This window comes from Anoplolepis gracilipes, chromosome 14 (assembly GCF_047496725.1).
Source record: "Anoplolepis gracilipes chromosome 14, ASM4749672v1, whole genome shotgun sequence".
NCBI classification, from domain to species: Eukaryota; Metazoa; Arthropoda; class Insecta; order Hymenoptera; family Formicidae; genus Anoplolepis; species Anoplolepis gracilipes.
The window spans coordinates 8,736,371-8,752,169 of NC_132983.1; the positions used below are offsets into that span (position 1 = coordinate 8,736,371).

The 15,799-nt window shown below is 25.0% G+C and overlaps 1 protein-coding gene across 4 annotated transcripts in view; it reads left to right on the forward strand.

Annotated features, from left to right (window-relative positions):
• The first annotated feature begins 2,858 nt into the window (after positions 1 to 2,858).
• LOC140673215 (uncharacterized) overlaps positions 2,859 to 15,799 on the forward strand; it is a 50,511-nt gene continuing 37,570 nt past the window's right edge. For all 4 annotated transcript variants that reach the window (XM_072905969.1, XM_072905972.1, XM_072905970.1 and 1 more), the window contains exons 1-2: positions 2,859 to 3,286; positions 9,139 to 9,226. In XM_072905969.1, the coding sequence (XP_072762070.1) occupies positions 9,140 to 9,226 (87 nt within the window). In that variant the 5' untranslated portion in view covers positions 2,859 to 3,286; position 9,139. The remainder of the gene's footprint in view (positions 3,287 to 9,138; positions 9,227 to 15,799) is intronic.

The window sequence follows — 15,799 nt, forward strand, 5'->3', positions numbered from 1 at the left end:
TACATATATATATATATATATATATATGTATATAATATATATATTGACTTAATCTTATGTCTAATATATGTTTAAAGGTATAAGATTGATATTAAAATACAGACGATTTTATTCTATTCGATATTTCTTATTATTAATTACACAAAACAAAATAATAATATTGATTTGTATTAAATATTATTCTAAAGCTTATTCTTTGCTCAATTGTGTTTGCCTAATTACTTAATTCTTTTTACAATGACCTAATAAACATTTAAAATATATTTAAATATATTGTGCATTTCAATTATTAATTTTTAATTTTTTATGTTATGCGATGTTTTACCTTAAATATGCAGTTTATATATTTCCAAGAATTCTTTCGCTCTCTCTCTCTCCCTCTCTCTCTCTCTCTCTCTCTCTCTCTCTCTCTGTCTCTCTCTCTCTCTCTCTCTCTCTCTCTTTCTTCATAATAAGTTGATAAATAATATTTTTGTATGATCATAAAATAAATATTTCAATATATGTATAAGTATACCTAATATTTTATTATATGTATATTTTACATATATAATATATAGAGTTGAGAGATAGAGATCAATATTGTGTGACTTACTTGTATGTACTAAAATTGTTTGTTGTGCACGAATATGTATGTATGTATATTTATATAGATTAAGTATTCAGGCTACACATTAACATTAACATAAATAAGAGCTTCATGTTAAAAAACTAATCCGTAAACATGTAGTCACAATTATATTACAAATTTATACAATTATTTACCTATTATTTACTTTAATTATACGAATAAAAATAAAAAAAAAGTTTTCGACAGCTATATATAATTAATAATAGTGCCAAAAAACAAATATTGTACAAAATAATTGAAAATTTTGTTGCATAAAATTTATTAAAGAAATTGTAGATTGAAAAAAAGACAAATCAGGGAATTAAAATTCAATTGGATTAATATTAGAAATTGAATTGTGATATCAGAAACCTTTTTTTTAATTATATAATTCTTCGTTCTTAAAGGCATGTCGTCTCGAAAATTTTGTATTTTACTATCTGATATCTTATTGTCAGATTTCAATATTATTGTTTATTGTCTGCTTTAAATTTTGAGATTTATTAAATTTATAAGATATTGATTTTATGCGTCCGTATATACAAAAATTCTATTAAATCAGTCATTTATTGTATAAATAACACAGATTTGTGAGGTTTCGTTGTTGGAGATTTAGAGTTAGTTTCCTACGTAATTTTGTGTGCTTAATATGAATCTGATCTTAAAAATTGTTTATTATTTATTGTCAGATGAAATAAATGAGATAAAATAGTCAAAAATGATTTTGGCTATATTTATAATTGAAAGTATTACAGAGAAAGCAAGTTATTTTTTATATTTTGAAAACGGCTTTATATAGTATCCTTCTTCTTCAAGATTAATTTTTATTTGCCAACGTGCGATTTTACATAACAGAATATTGGTGACCTAATATATTTATACATATACATATCACAATATTTGATTTGATATATTCTATACTTTTTTTGTACTGAATATGTTCTGTATTATTCTGTCTCTTATGCTTTCAAAAGTTCGCAACTTCTAACTGATATATTTAAGAGAAAAACGCACGTTGGCAAATAAAAATTGATTTTGAAGAGGAAGAATAGTATTATAAAGCCATTCGATCAACATATAGGAAAGAATTTGCTTCTTCTACAATATTTTTATGAATATAGCCAAAACCGCCAACATTTTTGGATAGTTTTACTCTATTTATCTCCAGAACTTGACATGATAGACAATTTTTGCTAGATTCGTATTCAGCGCATAAAATTAAAAAATTTTACCTATAATTCTCAAACTTTAACACTCTTAATTTTGCAAGCTTGTATAATCATTTATTGTAAAAAAAATAATTGTAATTTATTATCACGTCAAAAATAATAATTTGCATATTATATATTAAATAATCACTTTAATTAATCTTTCTCTTATAAAAGGAGTTTGAATATTTGTGTAAAAAATAGTCAAATTTTAAATTAATGTATTAATTAAGTTTTATGTTTAGAAACTGACGAATGATTTGAATTGATTCATAGAGAAAATATCTCCTGTTTTCTTCTTAGTATATCTGGTCTTATACTAGAATCCTTTCTCTTTAATTTGTAGTTGCAGACTTTTTTCTTTTATTTCATACTAGATTGAAACTATTCCATGATAAATCTTTGCACTTAGAAATTTATATTTTATTTTAAAAAATGATCTAAGATACTTTCTGAATGAAGCAGAAACAAATTTACTTTATGCACAGAAAACCAATTTCGATTTTTTTATTAAGTATTGATTCAGAATCTTAATTTTCTATTCTTAATTACTTATATTGATTTTATTTATACTAATATTAATCAGAGACTAGTTGTAAAAGATCCATAATTAGATATTGATATTCAGAAAGCGAATAAAAAGACCCGATATGCTCATGTTAATTAATCTAATAAGAATAACGAACATTAAGCAACAATATCGTAAAATAAATTGAATCTGAAGCGAACAAATTTAACGTCAAGTCTGCGGAGTAAAATAAAACAAATGATCTTGAATAGAAATTATTATCACAAAGAATCATCGTCTGTTTGCTACCGTAGAATAGCTTCGATCGTCGCGTCGTTCTGATCTTCGTCGTCCAATCTTCGTTTGTTTTTCATATTGGCGATAGTAACGACATCAATGGCCATAGCAAGGTTGATGGTGATGGTAATAGTAGTGGCGGTGGTGATGGTGGTGATCGCGTGGTGGTGGTTCCACCAGCACATTCGGGCGAAAGGGAAAATCTGATCGAATGAGTCTTTTTTTTCTCCCGAACGTTGGCAATCGAGATTTTTGAGACGGTGGACGTTCGAGCGGACTTGCATTTGTCTCGGAGCGTTCTAGCGATTATCGTCCGAACGCGACTTCCGTACGCGCGAAAAATCGGCGCATTCGAAAATGCATTGCAATCTTACCTAATCATTTTTTCGTCATCGTTTCTGCACGCATCCTGCGATCTGATTTTTTAAATTTCTTATCACGAATTTTGTTCGCAAATTTTTTTATCTTTGAAATCTCTATTAAAAAAGTGTTTACCTTTCTCCCGCGTCGTTCTTATGTAAAAACATATATTGTGATTTATTTATTTTGCCGACTAAAGTTTTTTTGCTTTAACCCGTTAGTGGAGAAAGTATTGCGGATTGCCGTGGTGAATTGTGCCGTGGTGACTTGAAATGAAACATTAGGATTAGACACAACTGCAAGGTAAGCGTTGCTGAATCAATATTGTTTGTCTTTAAAATATACCGTATGACCAAACTTTCGCAAGTAAACTATATTTGTAATTGATAATATCTATATAATTGATTACACAAAACTGAGATGATAACTGAAAGATTTATATATGAAATTTTGTTTTGAATTTATAATAATATGTCATTATGATTTGTTAGAACAATTTGTCATTGTTAATGTGTCACTTGTATAATTTGTCGCTGTACATCGTGGTTGATATTTGTGGATTGCAAACGTGGTTTGCAGGATTAACAGACTAGGCTCAGAATTGACTGACCATTCCTCAAGTGGCCGATACAACTCGGTAAACCACTTTCACGTGCACGAATCGCCAGCTGTACGACCTCCGTTTCTTACGTAAAACTCGGGCACCCGTGTAATCATAATAATTGTTAAAAATTTTTCATTTCCGTCGAATTTATACTATTTTATCGTATTCAATTAATAGTATTTTATTTATTAATATTTTATTTTTATCAATAATATGATTGGTATAAATCTAGGTTTTAAAATTGCTTAATTATTACTTCACAATTTTAATACATATGTCATAAAAAATAAGTATAATTGAATTGTTTTTTATATGTCATGTTATATAGACTTAATTCTTATATGTATATTATATGTATAAATAATTATATAATATAGATATAATATCAATTATGATATTAGATACAATTTATGATACAAATTATGATACAACTGTATGTTACAAGTCACACAACGTTATGAAAATAATTTTTAAATTAAACTGTTGTAGTTCTACATCTTATTAATTAAATGTTTAAATCTAAAATTCTATTATTATAATTTTAAATTAAAGTATAATTCTATAATTCTCAAAATATAATTCCAAATTCCTATAACTCAAAACATTTTATAATATTCCTTAGACATTTTTCGCACATTTGTGGTATCTTATTAGCCACTTATGCATACAAATATATAAACATTAAAAAATATAGTTTAGTTGTGTTCTTTGCATTACAGAATAAGCAAAACCAATTCAGTATTACAGTTAATCCAGTATTGCAGTTCGCATATTGCGTGAAAAAAATTTACTTTCTATCGACGCGTGTAGAAGTGCAATCACACTTGATCTCTTTCTTTAACAACATTATTATCTACAAATATTTTTCTTTGTAAAATTATTGCATAACTCATAATGTGAAATGTTGTTATCTATAACTCTAACAGATATAGATAAGATAATAAACTATTAATATCTCGCATGCGTTATTGTCGAATTGAATGAAATAAATAAATCGCTAAATGTTACAATTTAAAATAATACAATCTATACAAATGTAATAGTATAACGTTTATCTATTTTTTAATATTGATTTCTTTCTTTATCTTTTTTTTTACGCGTAAAATTTTAATAAATTTTTTCTATTTTTTCCAGTCAAGATATTACAATATATATTTATAATAATATTTTAAAGTTAAAAAAGTAAAATGTTAGTTAAATTGAATTTATATTTTATGCTTTGTATTCTTTTAACTTAACGTAGAAATTTATGTTCATAGACCAATTATGTAAATTAATAAATAAGTTTTGCTCGTGATGTAATAAAGTAAATATAATTTTTTTATTAAAATTACTACATGCAGTTTTATATTAAACTAGAATATTTGTGCCGAGAACAGTAGTGTCGTTCATTTACTCCGAAATTGAATAATGTTGTCGACACAAACTAACAAAGAATAAAAATAAATTTGAGTAGTACAAATGACGTAGGTTTGTCTAATCTGTGCATAATATACAGGATATCCCAACAAAGTCAGGAGCCTTAAAAACCTCGAAAAATAGAAGTGTTTACAGAAAAGTGTTTCAGATAAAAGTTGTCGGCTTTAAAACGATCTAATATTTATTGATGTTATCAGTTTGACCTTGAATGGCGTCGCCAAGGTCAGAGCAAGGTCACCTTAAATTTTTTTAAACGGAGTCCCCTATTTTTTATTGCATATTCTTGTAGCTGATCTTAAGAGCTTTTCAAAGCACTATAATTTTATAGCGAAGTCAGATAGGGCTGAAAAGATAATAACGTCAACTTTGTCTCTCTGGAAATGCAATGATGTTTGTGCGTGTATAGACATACACTAATACAATGAATGAGAGTTCTCAATGTTAGTGACAGTAATGCTGGAATTTGCTCGTCACTTTTGTCGATCCTTAATATTTTTATGATATTGGAAAAACGTACATCAAAATTGTATCAATTTTAATCAGTTTTATTTTATATTAAAGTTATTTTATTATCCACAGAACATGGAGTGTGTCTTGTTATTTTGCTGTATAGATCTTAGTGGCAAGATACTACGTGCGTGCGCACGTGTGTGTGTGTATGCTTGGAAAATAAAATTGTTTTTATTCAACTTTATCCAAAAAAATTGAGATCTCTTAAGGCTTCTGGTCCTTATTGATATTGAATTATATCAGAGAAATCATGAATCTGTCTCTTACAAAATATATCGAAATAAATAATTTTTTTTATAACGCAATCATTTGTGTTCAATAATATGGATTAATAAAAATATTATATCGGAAACTCTCTTTTTCATTCATGAATTAATAAACAGTTGTAAATTTTGTTTAATTGTCGTAAAATCCACTTTTGCCAAAAGTATAGAACAACTGCAAATAAGTTATACAATTATTGATAAATTATTAACAAATATTGACAAAAGAGAATCCAAATTTCGATGACATTCATCCTGATATGTTGTCAAAATCAACTTGAATAACTTCTAAAATATTTAATTTGTTATATATTAAAAAATTATTAAGAAATGAAAGTCAATGTAATATTTGAAAATAAATTATTAAAAAAAATTTGAATATTAGACACAATTTATATTGAATATTAATTAAACAAAATAAACAAATCTTTATATAAGGAGGTTTAAAATCATGTATTAGATAATGATACTCATATAAATAGTGTTTCAATATCTCGATTTTGTTTCAATATCGAATTTTTCATTGTTAGTTTATGTTTAAATCTTACTTTGCATAAAACTATATTTGTTAATAATTTTCTAATAAATAACGAGCAACAGTTAAAATCTTTTAGAGTTTTTACTCAGAGTTATAAACTTGAAAATATACAAGGTGTGTATTTTACATTTTAAATGACCTAGCTAAATATCTCGAAAAATATGAAAGATGGTTCAGATAACAGTTGTTTAGCTTAAACAGGAAAAAAGATGGAACTATTAATTTGATTTTGAGTGTATGTGCTAAGGTCATAGCTGGAGGCCAGCTTTGTTTTTTTTTTTTTTTTAATAAGAACATCCTGGTTTTTTATTTTAAACCTATTTCTCACAATATTGTGCATAAAAAATGATAAAAGTATGATGGCCAAAAATTGAATAGTTTAGAGATACTTTATATTTCAATTTGACATAATTTTACGTAAACTATGAAATATCTCATAAAATGGTCAGTTTTCAATTATCTTATTTGAATACTTTTGTGCACAGAATAATGAGAGGAATAAATTGGTATAAAGAAAATACATAGTTGTCTTAAAAAATTATATATATATGTATATACAGGGTGACCCATTTTAACGTAGCCACTGTAATATTTCGGCAGGAAAGCATTTTCTGAGAAAATGTTTTGAACAAAAGTTATAGGGTTTTGAGAAGGCCATAAGATGGTACCATTGGTTTGACATTTTCATTTGAAGGTCATGTGAAAGTCACGTCGATTTTTTTAAATGGAACAACCTACATATTATTGCATATTCTTGTAGCTTATCTCGAGAGCTTTCCAAAACACTATAATCAAATGTTTTATCATGAAGTACTTTTCGAGTTATAAGGCTTCAAAGTTGCAATATTTTGACATAAAATACAAGATATCTCGTAAAATATTCATTTTTTGATTATCTTACCCTAATACTTTTATGCACAAAATATTGAGACAAATCAATTGGCGTAATTAAAACACATAATTATGTTAAAGTAAAAATGTGTAACTGCTAGTTGTAAATTCAGATTTTTCCTTAAAGATAACTATGTGTTTTCTTTACACTAATTAATTCGTCTCGTTATTCTGTGCATAAAAGTATTAGGGTAAAATAAGCGAAAAATGAATATTTTACGAAATATTTTGTATTTTATGTCAAAATATTGCAATTTTTAAGCTTTATAATTTGAAAAGTATTTAATGAAAAAATATTTTATTATAGTGTGTTTTGGAAAGCTTTTGAAGTAAGCTATACAAGAATATGCAATAATATATACGGTGTCCCATTTAAAAAATTAAACGTTCGTGTAACCTTCAAATAACTCTTCAAACCAATGGTACCATCTTATGGCCGCCTCGAAACCATAAAATTTTGTCTGAAACATTTTTCTGTAAAACATATTATTCGGGAAATATTTGAGATCGTTATTTAAAATGGAACACATTGTATATATATATATATATATTGTAATAAGATAATTGTTTCATGTAAATGATTATCTAGATAACTTCTTCTAGATAAAAAAAACACTATTTGTGTTTTTACGTAAATATTTCGAGGGGAATTAATTTATATAAAAAATTAGGGTGGTTCCATTAAAAAAAAGTTGAAAACAAAGTTATTCTTTATATGACCTTGGCACATTTCAAGGTCAAACTATCTTTTTCCCCCTTTGAGTGAAACAACTTTTGTTTGAAACGTCCGTACCTATTTCTCATATGGTTCGAGATATTTGCCTAGGTTATTTAAAATGGCACACCCTGTATATTAAAGTCAAAATCACTGGTGTTGGTTAGGTTCCCTTTTGTTAATACTTACTCAATCATTTATTAATACAGGATAACAAAGAAAAGTTTTTGTAGTTTACTAATTCATATTAGCAAGCATGATTGATCTAAAAAATTTATTTATTTTAATATATGTATTTAAAAAAAGGAACGTTTATATGATTTTTCACTTCTGACATAATTCAACATGACTGCAGTGAGAATAAAGAAACTTTGAAATGTTAAACTTTCTTAGTTAGTAATGTTTTCACACTCGCGCGCGCGCGCATATACATATGTAACGAATGTATATGTATGTTAAAAACGTATATATCTTATTATAAAATGCCAAATATTTTGGACATAAAGATTTATTAAATCACTCTAATAAAAATAAAGAAACATAAAGGATTAATGAATGTGTGAGCTAAAGTATTAGAATATTTTCTTTTTATTATTTTAATGAGAATATTATTATATTAATAAGATTTATTATAAAAGATAATTTTTATAATTTTTGAGATAAAAAGCTTTCCTATTACTTTTTATTTTTTTCAATATCACTCACTTTATTTAATTTTGTGTAAGTCAGAAACAGAAATAAACATATTTAATTTACCATTTTTTCTACTTCTTTGTTTTTTACGTATTAAAACGATTTTTACTTTTACTAATTAAGTCTTCCGATTCTAATATTTATCAATATTGACTAGTAAAAGTCGAAAGTAAAAACTGTTTTTTAGATTTTTAAAGCGGTCTGCTAAATTTTAGGGTTTAATGTAAATTCTAAGTTTTATTGAAATTTAAAAGTTCACAAATATATAATATGTATGTATATATATATATATATGTATATATATATATATATATATATACATATATATAAGTTGCAAATATAATAATATAGTGATAATATTTACGAGATAAATGTAATTCCTATTGTCAAAGTTATAAGTCTTTTTTCAATTCTTTTTTATTAAAAATACATTAAATAGGCATCGTAACTTTAAAGTATATGTGTTTATTTCAATTGATTCTTTAGTCATTTTACTAAAAAAGATATTTTAATATTTTTCAGAATGGCAAGATCGTTTACGTTATGCTTGGTAGTGACATTGCTGATGGTTTTCACTGTTATTGAAGCATCTCGTGAACAGACTAATCAGGTACACTTTATAAAAAATATAATAACATAGATATAAAAAATAATTACAGTTATTTTTCTTTTATATATTTGAATATTTGAAATAAGTGCATCAGAATCATGTAATAACAGATTATTATGCTAATCAAAATATTTTTTTAAATCAAAATTATTCAGAAGATGCAGAGAGAAAATTATTCGTGCATATGCAATCTAAAATTAAAAAAGATATGGCTGATGAGATATTTTGAAATGTACGTAAGCTTTTCACCACTTTGTATTAGAAGAAATAATGCTGTATAATACAAAGATAAAGAGAAATTAATAATATAATTACGAGAGAGAGAGAGAGAGAGGGGGGGAGGGGGGGCAATTAAATATTTAAGATATACATGAAAAGCAGTAAGATCCGTTTTATACGTATTTTATTTTATGTCAAGGATGCGTATATGTACTTAATATCAGCATTTACGACATTGCAACGCGCTGATTTTCTTTTTTTTCTTTTTTTTTCCACGAAGGCTGTCGACCTAGCAGAACGGGTCGATGCGCATTATTCAACTAAATCTATATATAGTTAAAGTTGCATGCAGTGTATAGTGCTCGACAATTAGAGATCGACAAAGGAAACAGTTCTTTACGATAATTACTTGTATAACGATGAAAAAGAAAATGTTCGCATCGTATGAATAATTCAAGATAACAATACTTCTTTTTCATTAAATTAAAATGCATATGTTGCGTATCGTTGGTCAGTTATATATAGAATATTTTGTTATATTTTAATAAAAAACGAATAATATTTGAATAATAAAATATTATCATTAATCTAAATTTTCAATTGAAATTTATTTCTTTAGAATTTTAACTTGTGATAAAATTATCCGAGTAGTTGAATAAATATTAACGAGTTAAAGCAAATAACGATCAATACTGTAATTTTTTTTAAACAAAAATCAAATTTTTCTGACACATTTTGTATATAAAATAAGTTCCAATTTATCTTGTAAAATTGTGACATTTATTTTAGTGATTAATTATAATTTATATGTTCGGTATATAGCAAAAATGAAAGTACGAATAATCGTATAAAAGAGAAACTAGAAATATATATTATTATAATTTGTTATTCTATGTTGAGTCATTCATCTTTCTTTTTCAATCGTGTTTGAATATTCCGTTTCAAGTTACTTGTTTTGCATTTATCTATAATAATTTGTCAGATCTTGGACGCTTTCGCCAACTCTTTCACTGTGAAGGTTGGTAAGCGTTTTGATATGCAAAAGCATTCATCCCTATGTATCTCTTATCAGTAGGCTCTGTCAAATGTCATAAACGCAAATTTATATATTTTTTTATAATATTAGAAATAACTTCGATAATAATAGAAGTTTAAAATAAATATAGACTCACATGTATATTGATTATATTGTTGAAATTATTAATAAAATGTAAAATCGTGAAATTTTTTTTTCTTCTAACATTTCGAAGCTCGCTTATACATATACACTCACATATATAGTTTTTATTAAATATGTTTAAAAAATTGTAAAAACATGATGAGATAATTTTTGAGATAATTTTCCATTATTCTTATGCATATAATTAAAATTAATACATAATGTGAGGATACAATTAAAAACTGTCACTTGGATGAGTATAGATATTAAATACAATAATATTTAACAATGGAAAATTGTAATTTGCGAACTAACTTTTTAATTCGTATGAATTATTATATACAATATGATTTTATATTGAGCACTTATAATTAATATGCTTTCGAAATAAAAAACTTACTAAGATCAGATTTAAGGAAACTATTATACATCAAATTTTACAAACTTGCCACTATCTAACACATTTTAATTGAATAAGATGAATATTCATTGTATTAAAGAAAGAATTCGATAACATACTAAAATCTAAAAAGAAGTTTTTTTTTTAATTTTTAATATGCATACTTTTTATCACGTATACTTTTCATATTTATTACATATAATATCAATATTGATTTCTTTGTTTAATTAAATTCTGTGTATTAATTATTATTATTCCTTATCAATTATTATTATTACCTGTCAATTCTAATGCATATATAAGTCAATGTTTAAATCATCTAAATAAAGATAAGACATGTAAAATTTTATCTCATTGTCAGATAAGGTAAAGATGATTTATTTCAAGTTTATCTAGATAATAGATGAAATTATATTATATGATAGCATTGCTTTAAAAAAATTAAGGAAAAAATGAAAACATTATAATTGTTATACATATATAAACGTTATATATAACTATTATAATTCAGCAGAATTTAGTATTTAATAAATGCTTAATAATTTTTTAATGATTGGATCTTATAATTAGTTTTCCGTTGGAATGAAATGTAAAACATATTAAAGAATAAAGCGTTTACTAACTGATTGTGAGTGCAGCCATTATCTTAAATAAGTTAAAGCAGGTAAATAATTTTTTTTGCATTTTTTATTTGTAAATAATACATCCTATTATTATGTAGATAAAGATGAGATAAGAGAATTGCTTGATCTAAACCATTATCTAGATAATTTTATATACATAACAAAAAACACTGATTTTAATGCAGTTAAAGTTCAAATGATAATGATCCGGTACATGTAGTTTGTGTTTTTCACATTCTATTTTATACTATAAAAAATTTGATAAAAATTTAAAAATTAAAAAAATATTTAAAAAAATTTAAAAAAATATCGATTACAGTTTAAAACACATAATAATTTAATTTTATGACACAAAAATATCAAGTATATTAAGTATTAGTACTCGATATAAATATTGTTTTAGTATTTATTGCTTACTTTGTAATCTCATATTCTTATTATCATCATATTAATTATGATTGTAATTTTTATGTTTCCATTTTCAAGCTTTATATCAAGAGTTTGCCTACCAAGCTATATGTTATTGCATACCGAGCTATATATCTATTATGCTTATATCTATTAAATCGGTGTAACAGATACAACGCAAGACATGTATGCATGTATACATGAGAGTGAGAGGACATGAGAAGAAAAAAAATGGATCGTAAGAGTTTGCATGGACCACGCCTAGTCGTGCACCATTCGCTTTTAGTGAATGATATATAATGCGTGATAAAAAATCTATTTTCTCGATACTTATTCTATTTACTTGGTTGTAAATGTTATTTTAATGTTACACACACAACATTTCTTTCGATTTCTTTTTTCGAAAAATATCAACATAAATTTCGAAAATAATATTGTTAGTATTTAATGTCATTAGATATTGGATGTTATTTGTATTTTAGTACTCACAATTATTAATTATTAATGAAGTAATATGTACATTTTTTAATGAATATAAGTGCGACGTTGTTAATTATTCTATTATGTACATCGATGATCGTAATCTGTACTGAAAGCAAGAGTGAAATAATTTTTTTTATTGATTTAATGATGCTCTTACGTAAAGCAAACTACGTTTCTTATTCTAGGACAGTTTTTATGAGTTACTCTTATTGTATAAGTGAATGGCTCTTCATCAAGTATGCTAATATTTATCGATCTCTCATTTCGTCATAATAATAAATAATAATTTGTATGTATAATTTATATGTATAATTTGTATGTATGTAGATCTCTTTTTTTTGTAAATTGTTTCAACAGAAATTGTTGCACAGTTCAAGGTCTCTTACAACATAATTTTTGCAATATCATTTGAATTAATTATTAGATAACATAGTTTAAGATCATACTCTGAATTACATATAAAAGTAATAATATCGACAAATATTATCTTCGCATATATATTATTATTAAATATTATAATTAAACTTTTCTTTATTTTTTTCGAAATTTTGTGATTCGTTATAATTGAAAAGATGAAGGATACAATACGCTGAATAATATAAAATTAAATTTTATATGTGAATAATTGGCAAGGAACAAAAATAAGGAAATCATTACTCAATCTTGTAAATATTTCGAATTTACTTCTTGATCTACTATAATCTAAATAAAAGATAATATAAAATTAATCAAAACTTTGGTGTTCTATTTAAACTATAAAGTATTTAGACGATTTAGACTATTTATATAGTCCAAATATTTAGACTATAAAGTATTTAGCCAATTTGGACTATAGACTATGGCTACGTTCTATTAAACAATCACGACATTCACGAGCATTATGTCCGTCTTCCGACCTAACCAAAAGTTAAACAAAGACAGCACACATAAATGCTCGTGAGTGTAGTGATTGCTTAGTGGAACGCAGCTTATTTAGACTATGTATGGTCTAAATATAGTCTAAATAGTCTATAGTCTGAATCATCTAAATACTTTATAGTCTAAATAGATTACCAAAGCTTTGGATTAATTTCATTATCAAATTTGCATATAAATAAGAATGAGAAATTTCACGATGTTTTTAATTAGAAACATAAAGTTATTTAGTTTAGTAAAACGCAATGCAATTAATATTTAAAAAGATACCGTTACATCAGAGTCAAAGACATTAAATTTGTTAAAAGAAAAATTTCATAATTTATGAACAAATTGCCTCGTCTAATACTGAACATTCATACATGTACTCACACAGATTGCGTATTAAATACGCTCGCGGCACAATGTTTTATTGCGTATACGGATATGTGCTCGCGGATGTAGCGAGCATTGCACAAGCATGCATGAGTACGATTTTAATCGGATTTTCTATCGAAGAGAGAGAAAGCGCTTCTCCTCTACTGCATCGGTCACTTCAGCGGATTTCCTGATTTATTCATTACATCTCTCACAAATTCTTTGATCTTTTTCTATTTATTCTCTTTCATAATTTTTATCAAATTAAAAATATTATATATATATCATAAAAGGCCATAAAGGTAGTAATATGTGTGTTATTATATTAGTTGAGGATGTAGAAGGATGACAAAAAAATTTTAAATAATCAATTTTTTTTTTAAATTGATGAAATACAATCTAAAAATATAAAATCAAATATACATAAGTTTTATAGAAAAAGTTAAAATTTTAAACATACATACTTTCAACATAAAGAATATTTTAAAAATAGTGACTAATTTATTGTAATATATCGGATATGTATATGTATAATATATTTATTTTTTTAAATTAAAAATATAAATAATTATTATATATTTTTAGCATTTTGTTATTATCACACTCATATAAAAAGTATATGAATGAGTTTAATTTGTCAGAACGATGTATCCTTTAATAAATTAAATTTTAATTAGTAACGTGACCTGCTTACACAAAGCGAGTCTGAGAACTTATAGTTGATTATAATAAAATAATTTTTTCAGTTTTAACACTTGTCCGAAAAATACACAATCGCGATCTTTATTAATTATGAGAACAAATATGTATCGTTCTCAGTTCAATCAATTATCTGAGAAACAATAAAAAGAAAATAAACTTTGTTCGCCACAAAAAACTGAAGAATACCTCGTCTTGATGTAGAATACATACAAACATACAGTTAGAATAAAATAAAAAAATTTTTACGTATTTAAATGTACTGAATACAAGCCAATAAAATTTTTATTCAGTATAAAATCCGTTATTATAATTAAATTATTAATAATGGTAAAGTGTAATAATTGTTACAATTTACTTTTACATAAGTTTAAGCAAAATCTTGTGTTAGTGATTGCGTGATGTAAATCTATCGAATAATACATGCGTAATTATGGACTAAATTTTATAGTAAAAAGGGATTAAATTTTTTCTCTCGTATCGCTATGACTTACTATAAGATCCTTCGACGTTTAAATTTAAATTCATTTAAATTAAATATAAATAGAAAATGTCAAGTTAGAAAGGGTAAATAATAAAGAAAGATATAATTTTGACAAGTTTAGACGACAATGCACAAACATTTGGCAAGAAATATTTCTTCGTAAGAGAATAGTTCTTTGTACATATTTATACCAGAAAAAATTAAATTTAAAATCATAAAAGAACTTTTTAATCTTTAAAAGCCTGTACAAAAGTATTTAGATACATTTTATTGAAATAAATTATTATTCAATATATGACCCTTTTAATGAAAGTTATAATACATATTATATGTACATATATGTGTGTATTACATTTTTTTACATCTCAATTTATTATAAGATCTCTGAAATAGATTTTTAAAAATTAATTTATTATTTTTTCTTTTTCTTTGCTAATTAAACTATATATAAATATAAAACTGTCAAAAAAATTGAAAATTAATTAGTTCTTTGTAAAAAAAAAACCTTTCTAAAAAAAGTAAAGAAGCACAAGTACATAAAAATCCGAGTTTGCTTATAAAATGCAATTAATAGAAAGTTAAAATGACAAGAATTCCGAATAAGTTGCTTGCTAGCTTTGACATTATTATGAACATTATCACGTAGCCAGTTGCTTTTTATGAATTTGGTGTCGCAACATTATCGCTTGATCAAGCTATGAATACTTTTTATATATAAATTTTTGTCAAAATTGAGACCATACCAATTATACAAATTTCTTGCAAAATATTTTGATATGTTTTATACATTTCTTTAAAAAAAAAAATTTACATGATAGAAGATGTG